The sequence below is a fragment of the Sphaerodactylus townsendi genome, linkage group LG03, assembly GCF_021028975.2.
Source record: "Sphaerodactylus townsendi isolate TG3544 linkage group LG03, MPM_Stown_v2.3, whole genome shotgun sequence".
Lineage (NCBI taxonomy): Eukaryota > Metazoa > Chordata > Lepidosauria > Squamata > Sphaerodactylidae > Sphaerodactylus > Sphaerodactylus townsendi.
This window is the reverse complement of record NC_059427.1, coordinates 71,710,397-71,735,286: the sequence shown is the minus strand read 5'-3', so window position 1 is coordinate 71,735,286 and position 24,890 is coordinate 71,710,397. Positions and strand designations below refer to the sequence as shown.

At 40.9% G+C, this 24,890-nt stretch overlaps 1 protein-coding gene across 5 annotated transcripts; it reads right to left on the bottom strand.

Moving 5' to 3' along the window:
* Nucleotides 1–1,023: 1,023 nt before the first annotated feature.
* On the bottom strand, nt 1,024–24,836 carry IP6K1 (inositol hexakisphosphate kinase 1). Of its 5 annotated transcripts, none has more exons than XM_048488344.1 (8): nt 24,688–24,836; nt 22,701–22,774; nt 21,922–22,025; nt 13,090–13,436; nt 9,625–9,835; nt 9,146–9,318; nt 8,522–8,697; nt 1,024–6,571 (listed from the first exon to the last, which is right to left on the bottom strand). In XM_048488344.1, exons 4-8 carry the CDS (start codon nt 13,310–13,312, stop codon nt 6,065–6,067), a joined length of 1,290 nt encoding a protein of 429 aa, XP_048344301.1. In that variant the 5' UTR covers nt 13,313–13,436; nt 21,922–22,025; nt 22,701–22,774; nt 24,688–24,836; the 3' UTR covers nt 1,024–6,064. The 5 variants fall into 5 exon arrangements, with proteins under 5 accessions (XP_048344301.1, XP_048344305.1, XP_048344302.1 ...); XM_048488348.1 differs by having other exon boundaries at nt 9,146–9,315; XM_048488345.1 differs by having other exon boundaries at nt 13,090–13,352.
* Nucleotides 24,837–24,890: the final 54 nt, after the last annotated feature.

The following is a 24,890-nucleotide window of genomic DNA, read 5'->3' as shown; positions in this document are numbered from 1 at the left end:
TCCATTTTCCCTGGAAAAAATTCACCCCTTCCAAAGAACATTTAGCCAGTGGGGAAAAGGCAGGTCTGAGAAGTGTTTTTTGAAACAAATGGAGTGGAGAAGAAATTTCTACCAGTAAAACAGCACAGGGCAGGAAAATCTGGGCTGCTCTTGACCTGTTCCAATACCATATCCTTTCTCCAAACTCTATTCCAATAAAGGCTTGCTTCTCTCTTTCTCCAAACTACTTTTCATCTTGTGTCCAAGGATCAAATAACAAATTCCTACCTTCACATATAGTTGGGCCCCAAATTCAGTTCACAGAATTCACTCATTCTTCGTATTATTTTAAATAAGCTTGTGCTTTGAGTTGAACTTTGACAAATATTTCTATGCAGAAAATTGAAATTTCACAGCCTGTTAAAAACTCCACAATGAATGCCTTAGATTCCCTTCTTAGGTACAATAAAGTAATATGAGCTTTAGTCATCTTTGTGAATGTGTACAAAATTAAAGGGACAGAGAGCCAGTGTGGTAGTGTTCTGGACTTAAGCCATGGAAGCCTTGGTTCAATTGGTTACTTATCTATAAATTTCCTGGGTGACCCTGAGCAGTCATTCTATTTCATTCTAACCTACCTCATGGGGTTATTGGAAGGATAAAAGTGGGCCAATCCCTATTTCTGCTGTCCTGCTGCCCTGATCTCCTTGGAGTGGCAGGCCATGTCAGCAGGGGCTGATGGGAATTGTAGTCCATGAACATCTGAAGCACCAGAGTTGGACACCCCTGCCTTAGAGGAAGGAAAGGATAGACGTAAATTTAAAAAATAGGAACAAAAAGAATTAAGAAAAACCCAGTCTGTGGTTTCTTAATTCTCCAATCTCCAATAGTTGTCTGGGCAGTCAAATTCATTCTGATGCATTTTGTGCTCATCCTGTGAGCCTAGCTGAACAAGCATATCCTAGCAGGATGTGTGGGTGGGCTAGGTCACTTAAGTGTAGTGGTGAAGAAGATAACCACAGTCAGACACATGTGCCCCACAGCTAGATGTCTAGCAGTTTATTTATATACACATATGACTTTATACACAACCAAGGAGCCAAGGGTGCAGAGTATATGAGTACACATACTAACATTTCCCATGCCCAAAAACTTGACTTGGCTCAACAAAATGGCACCAAAACTGAAAAATATACAAGAAATTTGAAATGTGATGCTGTATCTGTCCCAGACAAGTCAAAAGGGACAGCTGGGAACCATTCTCCTTTGAGTTGCAACTGTGCTCCCTGATCACAGCAACATTTCTTCCCTTTCAAGCAGTTCTCATAGAGACCATTTTGCACCTAGGCTTTTTGAAGTATAAAAAAACAAAAATTTTGCTCCTGAGATAAGCATGCAATAATAGTACAAATACAACTAAAGTCTGAACTCAACTAGAATGACTCTTTTCAGACTTAAATGTAAGACAAGCAGAATACATATCCCTGGAGCCCGTCTCTCTCGCTCTCCTTCCACCCTCAGAAGTAGTCCATGAAAACCAAAAATTGCCTCTCCTATTAAATTTATGTTTGGCAGAGACCCAATTACAGTGAGTAATAAAGCAGGCCTTTGCATTGGTGTAGAGCAGCATATGCCCACAGATTGCACCTCCACATTACATACTGAGTGTATAGACAGGTGTACTCCAAGGACTAATGGCAAGTCGCTGCTGTTGTTTTCCGTGAGATACTGGCTAGCTAAAGTTCCCTTTCCCAGCAGGTACTATTGTTCTCAGACTTCTAAAACTGCACCATCTGAGCCCACTAGGCAGGCAAATGGGCACTGAAATTATTTCGTCCTCTGTGGAGGGACAGGATCTGTAAGGAGAAACAGATGCAAGCAGGACTTCAGACATTAAAACTCTTCACCAGTTTGCAACAGAAGCCAGGTATGGCAAGTCAAATTTAGACAGCAGCACCTTCCCATGCCACACAGAAGGCCGCCTTTGGAGTCATCGGACTGAACATTATCCCTAGTGCAATACTCCATCCTTCATAGGGTAGTAGCTGAACTTGTACATCTGACAGATCATGCAGCAAATCCAGGCTACGAAGGTGCTAGTAAAGAGAAGGTGGCTCCTGTCCAGCTGAAAGGGCAAAATCAGTTATTAACAAAAAGCACAGTGCAGTAGTAACCTCTAGCGGAGGAGAGGAAGAGAAGTTTTAAGGCAGCAGTTGCCACCTCCAGTACAAAAGGAACAGAGACCACAATCTTCCTCTTCTGTGCTCTTAAATACAAAAGTATTTATCTGGCAACCCTCCTCTCTGGACCTTATTTGTAAAATAAGGGAACCCCTTCTGGGTTCATACACCAAAGCTACCAGTTCCTATATATTGCTAGATAGATAGCTGGCTATATTCCAGAAGGCTGAGAAGCTGATTGATCATCTACATGAAGGCAACAACACAGTACGTGCAAAGTTCTGCTACAGGAATTCACACACCTGGACATAAAGTGTCGGCAAACTGTAAAGGGCAACAAACAGACTGCGCTGATCCAGCAGGAACAGACTGGAAGGATTACTTACACAAGCCTCCAAAAGAGGGCCTGAATGTATAAATGCATGCAAAATGGCTTTACTAAAATGTACGCTCAGGAGCTCTCATCATCCATCCTAGAGGCATTTCAGCACAGGACTGATCATACTCCTGCCTTCTTCTGGTGAGCAAAGAATTGCACTAAAAACTCTAATAGCCCCATTAGAGCTACAAGAGCAAGGAGTCAAGTGGTTTTACTTTTAGGTTTGTTGTTCAAAATTAATCAAACATCTACAGCAAGTTTGCAAACCAGTCCTTTTGCAAGCTGGCTCTAGGTAACATGAGACATAACTTCCAGTTTTATGGCAACACACCTACAGGCATAAGAGACCTGACAACCATCCTGAAGAATTTTACCTTAGTTAATGAGGTAGAACCAAGGAGAGAAGGGCAGATTTTAATAAAAGTAACCAAAGACAGTTGCCTGGATAATAAGGAGACCAGCTGCAACATTAACAGCAAATGCTAACTCCTGCCTTAGCAAGTTATGCTGCCCCATTCGTACAACAAACTGGAGCGGGACACAGAACACTATACAAAAGCCATAGGATAAGCTAGCTTTGCAAGCCAAGTTCCCTTTGTTTCAAGGCAGAGGAGGCCAGCGAGTGTACTTGTACATCACTGATATTTGTCAAATAAGTTGGAAACATGTAAGACAATCAAAAATGGTGAACTATACAATCTGCTTGGAAGTTTTAGAAGAATTCCACACGTCATTTCTGTACAGATTGAATCCCTCACATGTGAAAAGAGCCAATGAAGACAAATACATTGCTTTCTACCTTACAGACAGTACCCATTTCTGTTGGTGCATTTTAGCAGATAGGTTCACAGTGCAGAGCTGCTTTCAATCGGAGGCAAATGTCAAGCTGCAGAAACTGATTCTGATGCACACTCAACAGGACGGCGCAGAACCAACTATTAAGAGAAGATCTGGTTGAATTCATCTGCCCTGACAGTATGGTACTTTCCCAACAAGCCTGGAAGATGTTCCCTCATGCAGCTTTGCCAGTACATCACCATTTCTGCTGCTCTAGTACTGACAGGATGCCTGTGCTCACGCATCGCCCCAAACTCCCCCTCCATCAAATACAGACTCATTTACAATGTTTTGTAAGAGGCTGTTTACGGATACATGTCTAGCAAGAACTTTAATTACATAAACTGGTTTTCTTGGTACCCAGTCTGGTTGAAAGCAAGCCTCTAATGATAAAACCCAAACCCTTTCAGACATGCAAGTGATGAACGCAAGTCCAGAGAACAGTCAGAACCATGTCCTTTTGCTCATCCTGAAGTAAAAACAAACAAACTTGAAAGGCTTATTGCTATTGAACAAGACTGTGCTTTCTAGTTATGCTGTTGAAAATTAACCACAATGCTACAATACTGAAATACTCACAACCTTTAATATTTTTGGTTCTTTATAGAGCTTAAACAGAGTGACTAGCTTTATAAAACAAAACCTGACAACAAGGAAAATATGCTATTTACAAGCTCTGGAACTGATGAAAAGGGTTGAATGGTCCAGAGGGTTGGGCTGTCGTTTTTTAAGATTATAAAACATAGCAGTCACTAGAACAGGAAGGAAACTTTGTACAGTGTCTGAGTATATTATTCCCCTTATTACTGAAATGATGGAGGGATTAACAATTGTGTACAGTCCAAACCCTTCACAGCACTCTTGAAGGATGCTGTTCAACTGAAACAATTATGATGCCTCATACTTAACACAAAGCTTTCAAAAGCAAGGCTCAATAGAGTCTAGCAACATTGTGCAGGCTCTAGCTTTCCCCTTCAGTTCTGGGAATCAGAGATAATGCTGGAGAAACTGAACTACCCTGTTCCAAGTGCAAAATGTCCCTCATTATAGTAGCTTCCCCTAGAAGCAGCAAGATCTCAGACTAGTACTGAATTGGTCGGTACAGGGATGGTTCTTCCACCAAGCTTACAAAACTTGCAGAATTGGACTAGCAAGCTTTGCTCCTGCAGACACGTACTAGCACTAGCTAAACCCTTACCAGAAGCAGCTTGATGGAAGTCAGACAGACTTTGAAAAACTGACCTATGAAGACCATACCATACCAAAAGGGAGGCACAGAATCAGCACACCAATGAGCCTTCTCCTCCTGTCTTAAGAGCATCCAGCATAAGACAGCTCTTCTCAATCTTAATGCCTTGGTATTGGTTCTCTATGGCAGCAACTCTCTTCCCAACACACTGCATTTCAAAGAGATGTAGCGTGTTGTCTCTAACCAGGAAGGGTCAGCTTCCAGGGTCCAAAAGAGGAGCAGGGGATTAACTCAGCCACAACAATGTTGTGAATACATATGTGGTGTCAGAATCTGGCCCAGATGCATTCAACTAGTCACCAATCGTAGGAACAAGGCCAGCAGATGCCAATTCCCTGAGGCAAAATCAAGCACAGGTGGCAGCATATTCAGCGGTGAGGCCACTGTTCAAAGCCATGTAGACGCTTCCTTCCACAACTGGATAAACATCTGAAAATGCAGATGCCTCCTTTTTCTTCATCCCAGAAATACTGTCATTGGAACAAGTGTCCAGCTCACTAGAAAATCGGCTTGGGAAGGAGGGAAAAGGCAAGTTTCAATTTCTGCACTAAAGTGCTCATCTATGAATGAGGTTGTAAAATACAAAATGTAAAAGGACGGGATGGAAAGAGCGGCTTGAATGAGTTACAGAAAACTCGCAAGGGGCCAGGTGAAATGTGTTATTGATACTGTTCTTAGGCAGCTAAATTCTCCCATGAAAACACAAATGAAGATAATATTGTGTAATCCTGCCCTGGCCTTTCTGGAATTTGCAGAGCTTCTATCTCGGCTCCAGGGAATGATGAAGGAGTGTATACAAATCTCACCCATGGAATACAAATCAAAACTAATCTGGCTTTCCTTTGGTCATTTATTTTCCTAGTCAGAATAATACAGTAACACCCAGGATTAGAGAAAATAAATTGTACTACCAACTCTCAGAGTCTCTCAGGCCTGCACAGGGGCAGCAATAACAGAGGAGAGTGTGTGCAAACCATGTGCCTCTAATGAGCCCCGTAAGTGATGTCAGTTTGCATCCAAATGCCCTTTTCAAACACAAGAGAGGTTCAAGTCACAGTGCCTCAATGGAAGGTTGACAAGAAAAGAGGAGACTGGAATCCCCAAATCTACATGCCTAAAACATCACCCTTCTTCTTTTCTGTGGGGTAAGAGTCTCCATCCCTAACACAGACATGATCAGAGGGCTGCATTAAATGCTAGTTTTGGACACAAATGCCCAGTGTTGTAGTCCATGACATGCGTTTTTCCTGAAAAGCATCTGAGCCAGAATAGTCAAAGCCATATTTGACAGGCTCATTCAGGATATTATGTTCTTTGATGTAGTTAAAAACATTGGAACAATACTTTTTTCAGAGCAACTGAGTTTGCTTTCAACGAAGGAGGGATGGTTCTTTCTGTTCCTATCAGTGGGGAAACAAAATTGAAGAGTTCCGCCCAAGGTTATTTGTTCTCATCCCGCATCTGTTCAATTATGTTGATAAGGCTCTCTAAACCAAACACATAACCCATGTCCGGGCCATCGTGCACTGTGGGATCATCCCGAAAACCTTTGAACGTGCTGTGTGCAAAGTCAATCATGCGCACATCCACCTTGGGCTGAGGGGGGATGGATTCTGTGCTGCCACCATCCTGTAGGCTCTCTGGCAGAGATATGTCCATGTGCTTCAGGCGCATCTCTGCTCTGTGCTCCATGTATATCTCAGACCAGTCTTCCTTCCCATCATAGATGATGAGCAAGGAGCTGGAGTAAAAGCGATAAGAGGCCTGCTTCTCCAGTACTGCTTTCAGGCTGTACAGCTTGCTAAGGATGGGCTCAAAGAGGTCCTTTCGTAGCCCTATTCCATTGTGCAGATACTGATAGAGGGCATTGTGAAAACCCTCAGTGGAAAGACCTCTGCCATAGTATTTATTCCTGCACAAATAATGCCCTGTATCATGCTGGTATACCTATAAGACACAGAGAAAGCATGTATCAATTAGGATGTACAGTCAAATTTCAACAATCTACAAAGTAACAGAAATCAGTCATCTTTTACAACAGCAGTTCAGAAAATCTTCACTTTTTCTGAGATCTATTCAAATAAGGGTCAGACCCTTATTTGTGTATGGCAAGCAGTGAGATGGAGGTGCTCTACTACATGCCAATCAGAAAAAATGCTACCAAGGCCTCTTTCTCCATTAAAACATAGTTCAAAGCCAAAATGGAGCAAGAATCTTTTAGCTTAAATATAGGAGGATATTAACAGCCAATTGCTGTACCTCAACAGGATTTCTCACCAGCATTGTTTCCCACAGTTTGAAGGATTACATATTATGCTAGCAGATGTAATAAATGTATGCAAGCTTCAATATTCCATTCAAGACAGAAGTCTCCATACCTTCCAAAATGTGTTATGATGAAAATATGGGAGAATGGCCCCAACACAAGGCCTTGCTTGTGAGGGTGGTGCTTAACATGAGATATATTCTAGAGCAGGGGTGTCCAACTCTGGCACCCTAGATGTTCATGGACTACAATTCCTATCAGCCCAATTGGCCATGCTGGCAGGGACTGATGGGAATCGTAGTCCATGAACATCTGGGGTGCCAGAGTTGGACACTCCTGCTCTAGAGGGTTAGAGAAGATGTGCAGTCATGGCTGAAGCAGCAAATCAATCTGCTTCTTCTAATACTAATTTAATAGTTAAATCATTAATAATGTTTATCTTTTGTTATACTGCATCCCAGATTCTGAAAATTGTTCATAAACAGTGTGTCACTACTGTGTAAGCCAGCACAAGAAAAAACTGCTAGCCAATCAAATGGTTCACTAATAACTGTCAATGTATTAAAAAGCCGATTTCCAGCAACCAGCTAAAGTCAATTTCTTTCAAAAAACTGTGTCCCAAAACGCCACTTTACAAATACAGAATGGTCATTTTCAGTAAAATCAGTTAAGAATGTTCATGTTTTCCTTTTTAAAGGAAACCATCCAGCAGAGGGCGCTAGCAATGCAAACTGTGAAGATACATCTGCACAGCAAGGGAGGATCTACTATGGTATTGCTCATAGCAACAACAGACAGAACCCCATGAACAAGCTACTTTGTTTTATTTGGAATACAATCAGTCAGGAAAACAGCGCAGCTGCCTACCATGAGATAAAGCATTTCTTTCTAGCCTATTCCATGGCTTGGTACATAACATACATCTGTGTGATAGGCAGCTACTTTTTCATATGCAAGCCAAATAGACCCTTAGGGTAAATGGACACCAGTGTCAGTCCCCATATGGGAGAATGAGCACAATTCGCTAAGATGCCTATGTCCTACATTGGGAAAGTTCAAGACTAAGGAATTCCTTTAATTAAATCAGTCCATTAGGACACACTAATAATGCCTGTTTTGGACAATATGAGCAGTATCCTGCACCCACTATCCCATCCCTTCCAAAAAAAAATCTACATTGATAATTATGCTATGTATCATTTTATTAACATACCAAACAGCATGCCTTTCTCTTGTAATTGTGCCCACTGTTTTAAGTATTACTACATTAATAACTGCGTCAAAGTAATGCGCTTGAAGTACATTCAAGGACACACAATGTGAAGCTCTCAGAGTAGACATTGTACAGGAATACTTTCTGTACAGAATCAGAAATACCAGGCCCTGAAGCCTCTGTAGACACTGTATGGCTTCAGATTATAATGTTGAGGACTAGAAATACATACTTCTATGTGTACACATATATTTTTATGTCTATGTACATATATGAATTATGTGCGCTTTTCAAAAAGCAAACAGATTCCCAGCTTTTTAAAGTGAGCCCTAGATTCCACTACATGCAGAGTTGCCTACCAGTCTTGACTATCAACAGCTATGAATTGTATACTGGTCACTTTCTGCCCATACAGTACCTGCATTCCACAAACTCGTACACCTAGTGAAGCTGAGGTGCTCTGTGCACACTTCTTCATCTGTCGAGCAGCCTTCTCTTCAGAGGCATCATCTCCGTGCTGTCTGGTCCCCATTTTGAGATCAAGCACACAGGGAAATCTGAAGTGATGTACCACATTCTCCAGCAAAAGAAATTCTAAAGAGCTGGTCAAGGAGAATGTCCCTTTTCCAGATTTCTAGAACTGCCCTGCATAGTTTTTACAGAGGTTCTGAAACTTCTCTTTCACTTTCTAAATGCTTTGGCAGAGAATGTACATTCGGACACAAAAAGGAAGTCTGTTAAAGAACACAAAGCAAACATACAAAACCACAAGGTGGGCTATGAATAAAAACAGGATCAAAGTTAGCAGGAATATAACTTCATATTTCAAAAAATGCAGATAGGAGTCTTTAGCTGAGAAGAACAAGCCTCCTAACTGCTGCAGCTGAGGTGGCTGCAACTGGCAATGGATATTACTGATGCCATGCTGGAATAATATGGGAGAAATTGTGACTGAAAACTATGGAGAAGCAACATGTGCATGTCTGACACACGAGACACAATCATAAAAGGACAGGAAAGATTTCTTCCTTTCGGAGGATACTGTAGAGTTTTCGTTCCTTGGACTCTGATCGCATTCGGCTCAGCTGTTGCTTGTGGCAACGCAGACTCCATGGGTTATAGGTGATGTTTTCAGAACTCAGGCTACTATTTCCATCAAGCATCTGAAAAGGAACATCTGACTGCACCTTGAGGTTCTTCATCTCTTGGGTGCTGCTGGTACAATGATATGGCTTACAGTTAAGATGTTGCAATCTCTGATACAAGTGATAAGCAATGCAACTTTGCTTACTAATCCAAATATTACTTTCATTTGCAGTGCAGCTCTTAGAGAATGGTGCATGCAAGTTGGCTGGATACTAAGCCCTGTTTGCAAACAAGTTACCCTATGAGGCACCTGGCAGGCACATACAAGGGCTGATCTCTTGTCAGCAGCAGTATTGTTGAAAGGTTTAAATATAACTAAAGGCTGCTTCATAGAAGCAACTTCTGAATTAAAGAAAAACAACAGAAACACAGTACCTTTCTGAGTTGTCACAGGTCAGTCCTGCTTTTTCCTCTTTGTGCTCACTGGTACTGCCTGACCTGTTGAGACTCCTACGGGAGTGTTTACGACGTGGCTGGTCCCTTTCTGGCATATCATCTGACTCCAGGGCCTCACTCTCCACGTAGGGGTATGCTACCAGGTTAATGTAGCCGTCGCTGTCTCCCTCAAAACAGACAGATACCACACCTGCCAAAAACAAGAGAAATGGTTCGTTCCTAACATGCAACATAACAGCTTCAAAACTGGCAATGTGAGATATCCAAGATGGGATGAGAGAGCTAGTATTCCAAACCATCCTCAGGCTTTCATGAAGAAATTTGGGGTTAGAAGGTAAGGAGCTCTACATTTTCCATCTTTTGCTTTTTGGTCCTGCAGCCACATCAGCAACTCTGCATCTCTCTCCAACTTCAAGTTCTCTGATGCCTGCAACAGAAGTCTCTATCTCTCTTGGAATTGAGCTATCACCAACAAAACAATTAGCTTTTCCGATGCTTCTCTCTTCTACACATGTAATTTAGAAAGCAACATTTATACAAAGCAACAGATTTGATTGGAAGAATAAATGCATTTATGAAAATATTTAGGCTAGATCTTAACAGTTAGTTGTACATAGTTGCTGTCCACAGCCCTGCATAATAGCCTAACTAAAATAAATCAACAGGCTGAAACAGGCCCAGGAACTGCCTTCATGCCAATTTACGTGGTTCTCAGCAATTAAATTGTAGCGGGGGAAGGCAAGCTTTAGATTATACAATCTACACTGTTTTCAAGCAGAACACTATGATTCACTACTGGGATTCCAACCCTGAACACTAAAGCAGGCAATTCTATGCATGCTGGGCTGTTGAGGGTTTTCTGGGCTGTGTGACTTTGGTCTGGTAGTTTTTGCTTCTAACATTTAATCTACATCTATGGCTGGCATCTTCAGAGTCATGTTATGGTAAGATGTGTTTCTCTCCGTGGCACAATGTGGAGCGATTGTGTGGTGGGTTATATCTTTTGTCCACCTCACTGGGGAAGGGGGGGGGGAGAAGGTGAGGCACATTTGCATGTGTCCAGGTCGACTTCAATTGCAGTTACATTTATATTTGCAGTTGCATCTGCTATGTATGCTTACATATGAGTAACTCCAATTGAAATTGATGGAACCTATCTGAATAAATGTGCACAAGACTGGGATACAAGGCTAATTGTGGAGACTGTTCCATTTTACTCAGGAAACATTATAAGTATCATGGTGTGCGTGTGTCTTTTTCACATAGATTGAACAGGAGCTAACTTCTTGATAATCTAATCTGCCCTTTTGGTTGGCTACAAGCACAGCAGAAGGACTGGCCAGTTTCATTTGAAGAAGAAAGAGAAGCAATAATCAGTTGCAAGATGAAGGCATACTTTAAGCCTCTCTTAAAAAGCCACCACTCTTTTGGGCTTTCTATAGACATGACATGCAAGACTGCATATCTGTAAGTTGTTATACTTCGGCATATTCATTTTACAACTGTGAAATTCTTGCAGCTAGGTGGCACCAACTTTACTGTGGAGCCTCATGACTTGTGAGGAATCAAAGTGTGTGGCAACTCATAGTTCAAGCTCCAGTGTAGCCTGGCTCCTGAGAATATAGGAGTTGGCTAATCCTGGTTTAGCTGCTCTGACTCCAGAACTATAATCTTATGGTACAAGAAAAATAGCTTCATGGCAGGAATGCTAGATTTCAAGTTCCAGGCTAGAACAGGCAATGTTTTCAGGCCTTCTTGGCTTAACAAGGAAACACAGGGTAGTGCTGTATGTTCCAAAGTGGCAGCAGAATAGAAGGTTACATAAACTTTAAAGTCAGAACTCTGCTTATGAAAAAATAAATATTTCAGCGTATAATGAAAAAATAAATATTTCAGCGTATAAGCTCAAGCCATTATCTGCAGAATCAGTGTCCAGAGAATTATTCCTCATTTTTATAAGTCACTGCTGTCAATTTTCTTGCACAGCCATAATTTCATGCATACATCCTTACTATTAAGTGGAATGATTTCAGGGTGAGATGCCATGTATTTTTTTTCCTGCTTTGAAAGAAAAGCCTCTTAATACCAATGTAGCTGTTGGTGCACAGAGTACTGAAATCTTAAAGTTAGCCTAGCTTACCTACTGTGATTAATAAAAATAAAAGTATATATGGTCTTTCCAGTCCAATCAAGAATCAATCATAAGTTCTTTACTACAATATTGGTTTCTTCTGAGACATGCTTATTTCTGCAGTGCCACCATTATAAAAGAACAATGCCCATTTATGGTGCTCCATTTCTAGAGCATTTGTTGCCCATATTACATTTCTGTTAAAACATTTGTTTTGTATCACTAGCTAGCTAGGCATTGCACCGGACAAACAGTAAGCGGCCCCACATTTTATAAGCCACTTCCAAGGCTTTGTGATCTTTCCATATAATAAGAACACACTGCACATTACACTTAGACAAGCACAAGGCTGGAATTGTCTAAGGCTACGCAAGATGCTGTCAGGGTTAAAGAGCTTTAGAAAACGAGGTATGTGAAACATAGATGTAGTGCTGCATAAAAACAACTCTTCGCAGGCTGCTTTTGTCAAGCTTGAAGCTATTGTCACTAAGATGAAAGGACTTTAAAAATATTGAAATCTAGTTCTTGCAATAGAAAGTACAATGTAGGGGCATGTCTGCCTGGGGACAAGGGTAACCCATGTCCCCGGGTGCAACTAATCTGGTCACATGGGGGGCACAAAATCGGCCCCCGTGACCAGATGCCGTCCCCCTCATCTAACTTCAGCCTCCCTCGGCCCCACCCACGTCATCCTCCCTCAGTGGGGCCGAGGGAGGCCAAAGTCAGACAGCGTTGCAAAAGGCAGCGATGTGGGCGGGGCCAAGGGAGGACAAAGTCAGATGAGGCTCCCTGAAGGCAGGCAGGCAGGCAGGCAGGCCTACCTGGGCTCTGCAGGGGGGGAGGAGCGGGGCTACGCAGTAGGCGGCAGCGCTCTGCCCTCCTGGGCTCCCTGCAGCTGTCTTCTGACCTCCCCAGGCTCTGGGAAGAGCAGGAGTCGGCACCAGGGACACAGGGTGCGGGGCTATGAAACGCACGGGGACAGGGCTCCACAGGACAGACTTTGTCCCCAGGCACCCCCACTCCCATACGCCTCTGATACAATGGAAGTAGTAATGACTTCTGTCAAGCAACTTATATATTTCTAGAACTTCCAAATGAAAGCTTACTTTGCATGCCAAAACCTTCCACATCAGGCAGTCTGCATGCAGAAGTAACATACAGTTCTCTAGAAGCATTCAATTTCCTGGCAATGGCATTAAAACAAAAGCAAAACTTTGCATACTCACAGAAATCACCATAAAAAAACTCATGGTCTCAAAAGGTGGGAATGCTTTGGATTTAAACCAGATTATCTAAAAGCATTCAAGTCTCACCTTTGTATTCAGGTGTGAATTCCTTCATTTCTGGAGGTAAAGACTCGTAGAAGCGCTGTTCTCTGGTAAGCAAGGGCTTGCACACAGTATGGTCATCATAGCGCATCATGCTGCTGTGGCCGCCCACCTGATGAATGAAAGGCTCCAGCAGGACCCCTCTGCCTCCTGCGTGGGTCGTGTTCTTGCCATGCTTCCCCACCTCCATGGTTTGACAAACACACATTGCGTTGGACACCAGTCACACACTTGGGGCATGGGGAGAGCTGCATGGGGTGGAAGGAGAAGTTTCTCAAAGGAAAAAAAGACCACCATTCAGATATCCGAGTAAGCAAATGTGCGCCAACAATCTGTTAAACAGAAAGGAGATACCATGAAGTTTGGCCTACCAAGGCAATCTGTGTTCATTTTGATATGAACTTTAACAGCTGCATACAGTATTTCCAGATATCTACACTGAATTGCCCTCAAAAAATCAGTTTCCAGTGTTATGATCCCTCCTCAGATTCTATCTTTTCCTCAGGTTTATTAATAATTTACAGCTTTCCTTATAAACTCTTTTATAGCTGGACTATCCCCAGCCCTGCTTGTGCCACTTCAAAGTGAGCAAAAAGGTAGCAAGCCTCTTTCAGTATCTTTAAAAATCTCCACTATCTTACTTGAATAGACACAGTGTGTTATGCTGTCAAGTCACAGCTGACTTATGGTGAACTTCTAAGGCTTTTAAGGCAAGAGCATCAGAAGCAGCTTGTCATTGCCTGCCTCCATGTCATGACCCCGGTAGTCCTTGGAGGTCGCCCATCTGACAAGATCAGGCTAGACTGGGCTATCCAGGCCATTACCAGCTCTCACATTCAAGCCTCCACAACCGTCTGGATCAAGACCCATAAGTGATCACACTGGTCTAGCTATTCTGCCAAAATATAAATTCTAACTAAATCTGCCCATGCAAGCTAACATCCTGCTAACAAGATGGGAAGCATAGACTGTTCCATACAACTGTTTGGTAAAGGATCCTTCTATAAAGATAGGAAGATATAAGATCCACCCCATTAGAGCCTGCTTAAGCATTCTAATTCCACTAACTTATGAGCGATGCAGAACCTTCGCCACACACATTCATCAAATGAAGCAAAAGGAAAGTGAAACTGATGGAATCATTGTTGATGGCAATGAAATGGCAAAAATGAAAATTTAATCTGGTTTGAACTATGGCATACCCCTGTTTCTCCAAAAATAAGACAGTGTCTTCTATTAATTTTTGCTCCCAAAGATGCGCTACGTCTTATTTTCAGGGGATGTCTTATTTTTTCATGAAGAAGAATTCACATTTATTGTTGAACAAAAAAAATGAACATTTATTATATACTGTACAGTAGTTGTCATCACAAACCAGTGTTGGGGTGGGGCCAGGCGAGGCAGGAAGGGGGAGGGGTTTGGGGGCGCACATGCTTCCAAACAAAAACTTTGCTACTGGTATGTCTTACTTTCGGGGAATGCCTTATATTTAGCACTTCAGCAAAACCTCTGGTATGTTTTATTTTCAGGGGATGTCTTATTTTCAGAGAAACAAGGTATCTTTACAGAGGGGGAATGAAGGAACTTGAGCTCACTTTTGCATTCTATCAATGGTCAAAAGATACAATTTCTGGTGAGAACTGTGGATGGGAAACCAGGAATAAGTGATAACATGTCATCTCTTCAGAAAAAACTGAGTCTTTTAATAGCACAAATTACATCTTTATGCGCAGTATTACACTTGTTAAACAAAGATGATAAGCTATTCTATCATCCCAGCTCTTCCATTTCAGTATTCTATACATTGGCTCAATGAGAGCCAGTATGGTATAGTGGCTAAAAGCAGAGGACTCTGATCTGGAGAACTGGGTTTGAGTCCTCATTCGACCCAGAAGCCTGCTGGGTGACCTTGAGCCAGTCAGAGTTCTCTCAGAATTCCCCCAGGCCACGGGGGAAAACCACCTCCAAATGTCTCTTGCCTTGAAAACCTTACAGGGTTGCTATAACTCATCTGTGACTTGACATCACTTTCGACCACATGTATCTACCCAATATTCTTCCATTCATGACAATTTTGAATTCATAGTCACAGAAATCAACTATTTTAAACTGAAAGAGGCCTTTTTAAAAAGTATCCTTCACAAAAAAAATTTATTCTTGAACTCTGATCCATTTGGTTGGTGGTATTAAGTAAACTGTAATTAATAATGAGGAAGACTCGTCTTTATTTTTATTCCAAACTAGTATGGTATATACACACAGATCAGTTTGCTTATTATTTATCTATTATTTATGTTATTTGTACTTTCTCATTTGTACTCAAAGTGGATTACATAGAGTGAGTCAATATAATCAACAGATGGGATGTTCAATAAAAAATGCAACAGGATTAGGGTTGTAGAACCAACCAGAAGACTAAAAACAGAACTAAAGCAAAGCATAAATATTAACATGTCACTTGAAATTATTATGACATTATTAATAATATGTTATTCTTCATGCATGCATTTTCATTCACCTTTGCATATTATTTTCTAATATTTACCTTAATATTTGTTTCTCACTTTTCACAAACCAGACTAAACCAATTGAAGATTCCCTGAGAGTTAAGCACTTTTACCTCCCTTTTCCTAATAAGGATGTGCTTCCCATATCTCAACAAATGGCTAAAACAGAAGGTGAGTGACGCAGACTAATGTGAGGCCAACTAAAATGAGGTCAGCGTATGTATGCTGATTGCCAAACAGAAAGGTGGCAACTGTGAAGCTTCTGTGATCCTGGGTAAAGCCGGTTAGAGTTAAGAATCCTGCTTAGGAAAAGGTTCAGGTACTGATGCGCTTGCAATGCCTGTCCTATTTATCAGCGTTTATATTAAATCAGGAAATGCTGCTTGCATCCTGCCTAACATGATTCCATCGGAAGTAGGGAAAACCTTCCACAGTTAGGGACTGTTACAATATGAGTATTCCCCCTTCATACCTGTGGCTTGTCCCACTTTGCATACTGGGCTGTAATTCTAAATGCTTCATCCAGCTTCAAATATGTGAGGGTGAGTTCCTATGGCCCAAGATGTGTGCTCCATGTATGAATTTTGGCTAGGTTGGATCCAGCGCAAGAACTGTGCATCTTCCTGGCCTTCTCTTACTACCAACAGTCCTTTCTTACCCAGGAAAGATTATTCTCAAGGTTACAGGAGGGAGTAAAGCTCCATTCATGGGAAATGAAAGTGAGAATGATTTCACCTTCCTTCTTACTGCAACCCTCTCAACCCAGGCAGCTCTTCCATCTCACAAGTCCCACAACCCTGGGGAACAAACTGTCCTAGGGTCCCCAGAGTGGACTACTGGGGAGAGAGAAAAGCTGGGAAAATGTACAGCCTGCAAGTTGGGAAAATCTGTTGCTTGCAAGTTCTGTATTTTTGACAGGACAGGTGAAGGGTCCTGTTTCCAGACTTTTCTAGTATGCTAGATGCCCCACATGTGCACATTAATTTTCTCCTTTGTTTTTGCTGGGGGAATATCACAGCAATTTTGATATCAGTCAGGGAGTGACAAAGAAAGCGAGGCTCAAGTGCCTTTACATAGTAACAGGTAATAGGAAACAGCAACCAGCATTTCATATGGTTTATTGCAAGCACAGGCGTTTCTCAAACATTTATTTATCAAGTAAATACACTCAGGAGATTAAAAACCTGAAAAACTGGGAATACTGCTATTACCAATTTAGAACAGTTCATATGAATGAGCAGTTAAGATAAAGAATGTTTTAAATGATTTTAAGCTCTCTTACCATATTACCATATGCACAAAGTGCTGCCATAGAAGCAGCTGGAGAGCAGAACTACAAGCAAACAGCAAGCCAGATAGTTGTTAGCCTCACCCACAAACTATTGAGAACTCACAAGACCAGCTGTATCACTCATGCAGACAGATCTGCCACCTGCTCAGTTTATGTTCTCAAAAGGTCCCCTCCACTTGTTGTCCAAATGAGCTCACAGCCTCTCCCAGTACAACTGAACTTCTCCATCCTGTGCACAAATGCCAAGGGTGTTCCAGTCATGAACATCAAAAGGGATATGATGGGAGAACTCAGGCCAGCAAAGGCAGCTATGGGCAATTCCTTAGGAGAAAACAAAACTGTACTTCTCAGGACCTTCTAAATCAGCTAATGAACTGGAAGAGCAACTTGCAAAAAGAAGATATCCTAATTCTGCCATCAGAAAAGCAAGAATTAGGACAAATGCTACTAATAGACTAAGCTTATTTCAAACCAAAGAGCCTAAATGTCAGGAACACCTTATTTGTACCTTGGAATATACACAGCATGCAATGAACTTTAGAAAAATGGTTTATAAATAGTGGAATGTTATAGTAGACATTCCTGACTGTTCATCATTACCTATTATTACCTTTAGAAGGGCTAAGAATATTACAGACTGGGTAGTTCTCAGTGACATGCAAACAACAATAACTGATGATAACAAACCCAGTCGTGAAAATCATCCCACCGGGTTTTAGTGAAGCCTATTATATCATATTTGCTTTGCCATGTGATGTATATTCATGCTCCCTTAAAACATTTTATCGCACATGGTCTCTTCTCTTGCCTTAGCTGTTGTGTCTGCTTTTCCTTACTTGCCCATCCTGTAAAGCGTGAGCTTGCAGGGGCTTTTGTTAGGCACTGTATTATCTGTATTCCAACTGCTCCCTTCAGATTTTCAGGCAAAAACAATCTGCCAAACCAAAGCAATGTATCATTGGATAACCTATACACTTACTCACACAGTTCAAGCTTTAAGAACTATGATCATTGAGGCTTAAGGTTTTGATCAATAAAGCCATGCTTTCAAAGAAAAGAAAAGAAAAGAAAAGAAAAGAAAAGAAAAGAAAAGAAAAGAAAGAAAAGAAAAGAAAAGAAAAGAAAAGAAAAGAAAAGAAAAGGAGAATGAGGGTCATCAAGTGAAAAGCCCACATAAAGTGCAAAGCTCTAAGATTTCCATCAAAGAACTGGTCTGGGAAATCAAACACTTAGTCAGGGTTGAGAAGATAGAATGGAAAATAATTAACAGGTCTTAAGCCATGAGGCAGTATCGTAAGCAAGTACTTAGTAGGACAACCGCTTGATCCTGTGCCCTACAGTGCAGCTGTGCATAGCCCAACACTCTGCCTCCTGCACAGAGTTAAGTTCTTTCCCCCCCCACCCCCAACTCTCTGTCCCTAAAACCCAAAAGAAAAGCCTCCGTTTCCATTTGTATATTAGTCTTTAAAATCTGTTGGATAGTTGAATGTATTTGTATCCGTTCATATTCAAATGCAGCACATCTCAGAATATCAGCAACATCAGGAGAACATCTTAGGCTCTATGCACTATTTGATGGCTTTCCAGAATTGGCTTCACCACTAGCCTGATCCAGAAGGTTCTTATCACAAATTGTTTTTTTCAGGATTTGCCAATCCTGCACACAGTAGTAGATGCACATCCAGGTGGTCACAAGCGTTTCTGAACTATACCTTCACATATATTCTTGTCATTCTTAGACAATTCTCACACCTGGGTACAGAGACATCTCTATTGAAATTATAACATTTCTAATCTACTAAAACCCATACCGTCTGTACTTTTTTGTCCTTCTGCAAGGCTATTCTATTTGGAATCTATGGACTCCCTGCATGGCATGTTTAGCTGAAAGACCAGGCCAGACTTGATTCTGGCCTGCATGATCTTGTGTCAAGATCAGCAACTGTTTACCTATAATTCTGGTCTTAACCATCACATCCTCTATATATGTAATCTAGCTATCAGAGCAGTGCCAAATCATTGTCACATTTGTAGAAACTAATGTTATGCCTATTGTATGACTCATTCACACTGTGAGTTCTCCGGGCATATGGAGGCATATACACATCTAAGAATATGGTAAAGTTGAACAACAGAAATGACTGTGTAATTCCCAAATATCTCATTATCATTGATCTCGTACACTCATTTTTCTTGCATTCCCAGCATCTATAAAGACAATAGGGCAAAAGATTTGTTTTCTAGACTACAGCCCCAAACTACAAAGTACAGTTGTGTGTGTATGCATTGCTTGTGCAAGGTCTGCAACCATGTAAACTCTGGAGCCTTAATTTTTTTTTTCATTAAGGCATGAAAATAAGATAGACTGTTCAACCTAAAAAAAAAAATATTCTAAATCACTACCCCTTCTTCTTTTTGGCAAAGAAAATTTGGCTTAGTCACAAATAAACCTACTAAGCTCCTTTTGTCCCAACAAAATAAATAAATGTAATGAATACACCCATACTAGGGAGCAAGTTGCTTCCCAATCCACATGAACAGAAAGCATAGTAAACTTGAACAGGGCAAAGTCAAGGACAGGTCTATCAATGGCTATTAATGAAAGTCTTATACCAGGTCTGACTATAGTCCTCCTCCTGACAGGAGGTGGGTACAGTCAAACATCTGATGGGCTATTTCACCCGAACAGTTGTTTCTGAATAAAGACTTTTGCTACAACAAAAGTGATTTCCCAGAACAGTCCAGGGGGTCCTGACACAGTGACAATGAAACAGAACCTCCATGTTCAGAGGAATATCATTGCTCTAAATATCACTGCTGGGAGGGGAGGGGACAATGAGGAGGAGACCACAGCTTCTCTACCACACTTGTGAGCTTTCTAGAAATATCTGATGGCCACTATATCAAACAGGGCACAGGGCTAAAGAACGTTGATCCTAAAAGCGGACTCTTGGAAAAAAGGTCCATTCCAATCATCAGTGAGGTAGCAAAGTACACTACTGTTTGAATTCATTCAAACATATTAAAATGTTTGAAGATAGTTTGTTTGCTACAGTTAAGCACCATTAATGAGAAACAGAAGTTCACCTTCCAATAAACAAAAACTACAAAGACAGAAGGTACTGGAAAAATACCCAGAGCATTATTATTATTATACACTGTCAGTTGTTTTGTAGGACAAGAGCTAAGAACACCTGTTCAGGTACCTTCCATGGGCACAGTCAGAATGAGTCAGGCTCATCTCAAGACTCTTTCACCTTTGCACGGAGTTGGGGACAAACTACAATTAGTTGTGAAATCTGACATGTGCCAAGCACAAACTGATCTCGTCTACAAAACAGGACTAATCTATTTGTAAGCAACACCACTAACTACAACTTGTTGTTTGCCACAATTCAGCTGTCATAACAAACCAGACTGTTTGAAACAGGGAAGCCTTCAACTTGCTCCTCATACTACTAACTCAAAATGCTCCCCAAAACTGTGATCCTTCAGAAGACATTTCAGACAGCAACATGAAGTGGGATGCCCTGGCTGTTCAAGGGCAGACAAGTATATGCAGTTGCCACAAGGATGTTCTACAGAGAATAAAGTTGTTACAGAGAATATTTTGTGAATGATGTTCTTCCCCTGTTAGGAAAAGAATTACAACTTGCCCATTACCCCATCAGCCAGGTGCCTTGAACTTTACCTGTAAAGTTAAAACTTTATTAAGGTTGATGGCAATGATATATCATAATTATAATTAGAAGCACTGCTCAGAGGAGGTATGTACAGAGATCAGCAACTATACACCAGAATCATGCAATTTAGAAATTAAGTCAAGATTCTCTTACAGTTTTCAAGCTATACCATTGTATGATGGGCTCCTTTCCCTCAAAAGGCATAATAATTATTATAATATTTGGGCCTAGTGCATACAGACTATTGGAGAAGCTACTGTAAATGAATCTTTGCCTTTTACCTGCATTACTAAGGATTGCAATATTACGAGAAGAAACATAAGTCACTATTCCACTCACAGCAGGGATGTGAACAGAAAATTAAAACCAATCCAGCCTTTGCTAGATCTGAGCCTTCGTCACTTTTTTAGAAAACCAGATTCCAAGGACTTAATCTAAGATTTATTTCAGGTACAGTCACTGGAATGTCAGTGTTCCTCACACACCATCTCAAATTGGTTAAGAACCAAGAATATTGCAAAAACACTGAAAGTTTTAGCAGAAGGTGTTCTTATGATAGTCACATTGTATAAACAGAGAAGAATGATGCAAGGGCCTCTGGGTCAATGCACAGCAAAGTATGAAGAAACGTTCATGTTTTGCCAAAACATTTATATCAGCAATCGGCCATAATACCCAACAGAAAATAGATCTTTCTGCTGCAGTTTCTTTCAACAGAAATCTTGAAGAGATTGCAGACTTCTGTGATCATTATTCACTTTTGAACAAGCATTTTAGTTACGTAATACATCAGAATGATTTAGTGCCAAATTAATGGCAGAGAAGCACTGAAAGGAAGTAAAAAAGGTTTGCTTAGAGAAAAGACAAACAAGCACACAAATATACATGAGGCTTTATATGTGTATCATTATAGTTATATTCATTAAATCTCCAAAATGCAAGAAAGGTCAGACTCTCCAAGGTTAGACCCTACTTCAATGCTTTATGGGTGACTGAAATAAAATTTGCAAAATAACTCATAAAATAACAAGTTACCCTAGGTGGTACAATTCTGATTCCAAGGTTGCTGCAACCTCTAAGTTCCTTTGATGATGGACCATTTCTTTACAGGAATGCTTAGTGGTTGTAAGTAATTCCAGAAACTAAGAGAGCCACATAATATATACATAGACACACACAGAGGCGCACAACCTGCACATGCAGAAGTAATTCCATGCTCATCTATGAAACAGTTCCTCAGGTTCTCCCTTAGCCAACAGGCCACAAGCAAACCTCAAAAGGAAGGAGTGCCAAGGCTAAGAACAAGGCAAGAACACTGTACATCCTCAATATTTACCCTTGATGCAGAGAAGATCATAACAGCTTCTTCATCTAAACACAGAGTGTGATGGGATTACTGCTGTGGCTAATCACACCACCAGTCTTCCAACGCCTCAGTCCCTTTCAGGAATATATAGAAGATGAAATCAGAAGCAGCTCCGCTTATTAAGGGAACACCTTAAACATTGTAGGGTAGGTTGCAGTTTCACAATATGGAAGTGTAGATAATGGTAGGAACCAATGCTTAAAACCCTGGGCACATGTACACAGAAAATAAAATGCTGAAGATTATTTAATGATGCTAAATTTTAGATCCATATTTCAATGTTCATCTGAATTCTGTCACAAAAATAAATATATTTATAGGTCACTCTCCCATAAAATATTGGAAAGTTCAGTAGATTAAACAACAAATACCAAATTTCTCAGGCAAATAAAATGAAGATAGAAAGAAGACCAAACTTGCTGAAGCTTTCAGCATCATCAAGGCAACCCCAGGCAGAGTGCCCTGGAATCTTCAGGTAACAATAAAGAAAAATGTAGCCTTCATACTGGACACACGTAGATTGAAATTACTTGCACTGCTGATGCTTCAAATTCTTTTTGACAAATAATTATTTATTTCAACTGATAAGACAATTGGGGGAATTAACAGGAATTTCAACTCAAAAGCCATACTGAAAAGTATGATGAACATGTTGCTACTGTGCTTTAATGCCAGGATTAGTGAGGTTACAATTATCACTCTTTATAGCAATATTCATAGGAACATTATTTTTTTAATTAACAACTTACTTCTCTTTACAAAAATAGGCCCATCGTGGTAACTTGGACAGAAATTCCCACCAGATTACTGATTGCACAGATCTCTGCAAATTTAACACACACAGCTTGTTATAAATAGATTCTGCTATTGGCAATTTTGCTTATATGACAAAATTTATCAACGGCTTTTAGGCAAACTGACTCACTCATTGTAAGAAAAACTAACGTTAGTTATATAAGCGGACAGAAACAGCCACTCAAAATGAATTTTCATAAGAAACCCTCAACATTATATAAACAAGTCCCTCGAACAAGCAGTGTGTCTTGTACCTGGAGCAGTTAACAGAAACAACAGACCAGAGTGGATAAAAATCAATGATTTTTTAAATAGAAATCAGATTTTTTTGGATTTAAATCAGATTTTTCAAATAAAAGGCCTTTTGAGCAAAAAAAAATCTAAAATACTTTATACACTTTTCTGTCTAAACTACATTATGGCCTAAAGGTTATTTATCATGAAATAAGGATTAATTTTAATTATATAGCATGAGACTGCAGATTCATGCAATGTTTATTTTTTAATATAAATTAATTTCACTAATCCATTCACAATGTCATGCTCTTCCATAGGTTTCTGTAAGATTATTTTGGGCAATTTTTCTATCTAGAAGATGTTATCACAGATGCTTGGTTTTGCAATTCTCAAAATTGTGAATTTGTGTGTGCAGAGAAACATGCCTCTTCTTCACAGTAAAAATGTTATAAAAGAAACAAAAGAAAAAGACCTTAATTCCAAATGGTCTCTTTCCAAATCTATGTACACAGAACCAACCTCATACCTTTTAAGTGCTAAGTTTCAAGATGTTCAATGAATAGAAGATTGGAGTGGAATTGATCAGTACAAAGAGGGAATGGCTTGCAATATGGGAGGGAGGGGCTAGCAATAAAAATGAAAGTGAAATCTTTTGAACAGCCTACAAGTCCTGAGATTTCTGTGTGTATAGTCTGAGATTTATTATATTATTTGCTCCTTGGAGGAGAAAATCTATAATGGCAGCAGTCCATAAAAGACACTTAGTTTAGGAATATTTTACCTATGGGTAAGCCTGGCATGCATGCAAAATGCAAACACTCGAACAAAGAAATGCAAGATCTGGTGGTCCAAATGAAACTGGACATAGATAACTGTGAAATTACTGAAAGGTGGACTATTGATCTATTGCTAACAGTATAACCAAATCAGTATTTTTTTTCATATAACTGTAAAACTAATCCCAAAAGTTACTATTCTAATAATGAAACCTTCATCTGATTGTAAATATCAAGATTATATCAGCAAGGATGACTCTTTACGTTGAAAACCATGATTTAAATCAAGCCTAATTATCACTAGTTCAGTTCTAACACAAACTCACTACAGGTCCCGTATAAACTGCACAAGCTAATCTGCTAAATCTTCTGATTGCCAAACAATGTTTCTGCTAATTCCACAATTCTCTAAATTTGGGTCTGAGGGTTCAGTTAGGACTGGAGTGCCAGGGCTGGAGCCTTCTATTAAAAACCAATACAATTTCCCAACGGGCATGGTCTCCTTCCTTGTCATTCCTGACCCAGCATCAAGGCTTGCGCGGGGGGGGGGGGGATTATCAATGAAACACACGCTTACGAATTTCTCATGCACAACACAGAGAATAACCACCTCGACTGTCTGCTGAAACGACCCCACAGATAAACAAATACCTGCATCCGAAACCTCCCACAGGTCTCCTAGAAGGACTTCCCACTCCGCCCACCACACCAGCCCACCAGGCAGCCCGATTCCTCCCGGCCTTTCCCCTCAACCTCTCAGTCCCTGACCAGCCGGGCCCCTTCCCCCAAACACTCATTCACTCCCCGTCTCCTGTTGCCCGCATCTCGCCTCGCAGGTCTCCTTCCGGACACCAGCCCCAAATGGAGCGGACCGCTCGGCCACACTGCCGCGCAAAACCCCCTTTCTCTTGAGGGGAAGCGCACTCACCAAGGTAAACTTCCCCCAGCCCGGCCGGGGGGCGCTGCTGCTGTCGGGTCCCCCCAGGCCGGCTCCAATACTTCCCTCGCCCGCTCCCTACGGTTCGAATCAACAACAAGATGGCGGCGCCGGGAAGGTGGGCATTCCGCCGTCATAGCAACCGTGTTGTTCAAGTCCTACCTCCTGAGGAGTAGAACCAATAGTATGATAAG

Coding starts and splice junctions, on each gene's coding strand:
- IP6K1 (XM_048488344.1), bottom strand. CDS start 13,312: ATGTGTGTTTGTCAAACCATGGAGGTGGGGAAGCATGGCAAGAACACG. Junction 9,836..13,089: donor ATTCACACCTGAATACAAAG/GTGAGACTTGAA, acceptor TGTTTTTGGCAG/GTGTGGTATCTGTCTGTTTT. Junction 6,572..8,521: donor TACGAGTTTGTGGAATGCAG/GTACTGTATGGG, acceptor TGTGTCTTATAG/GTATACCAGCATGATACAGG.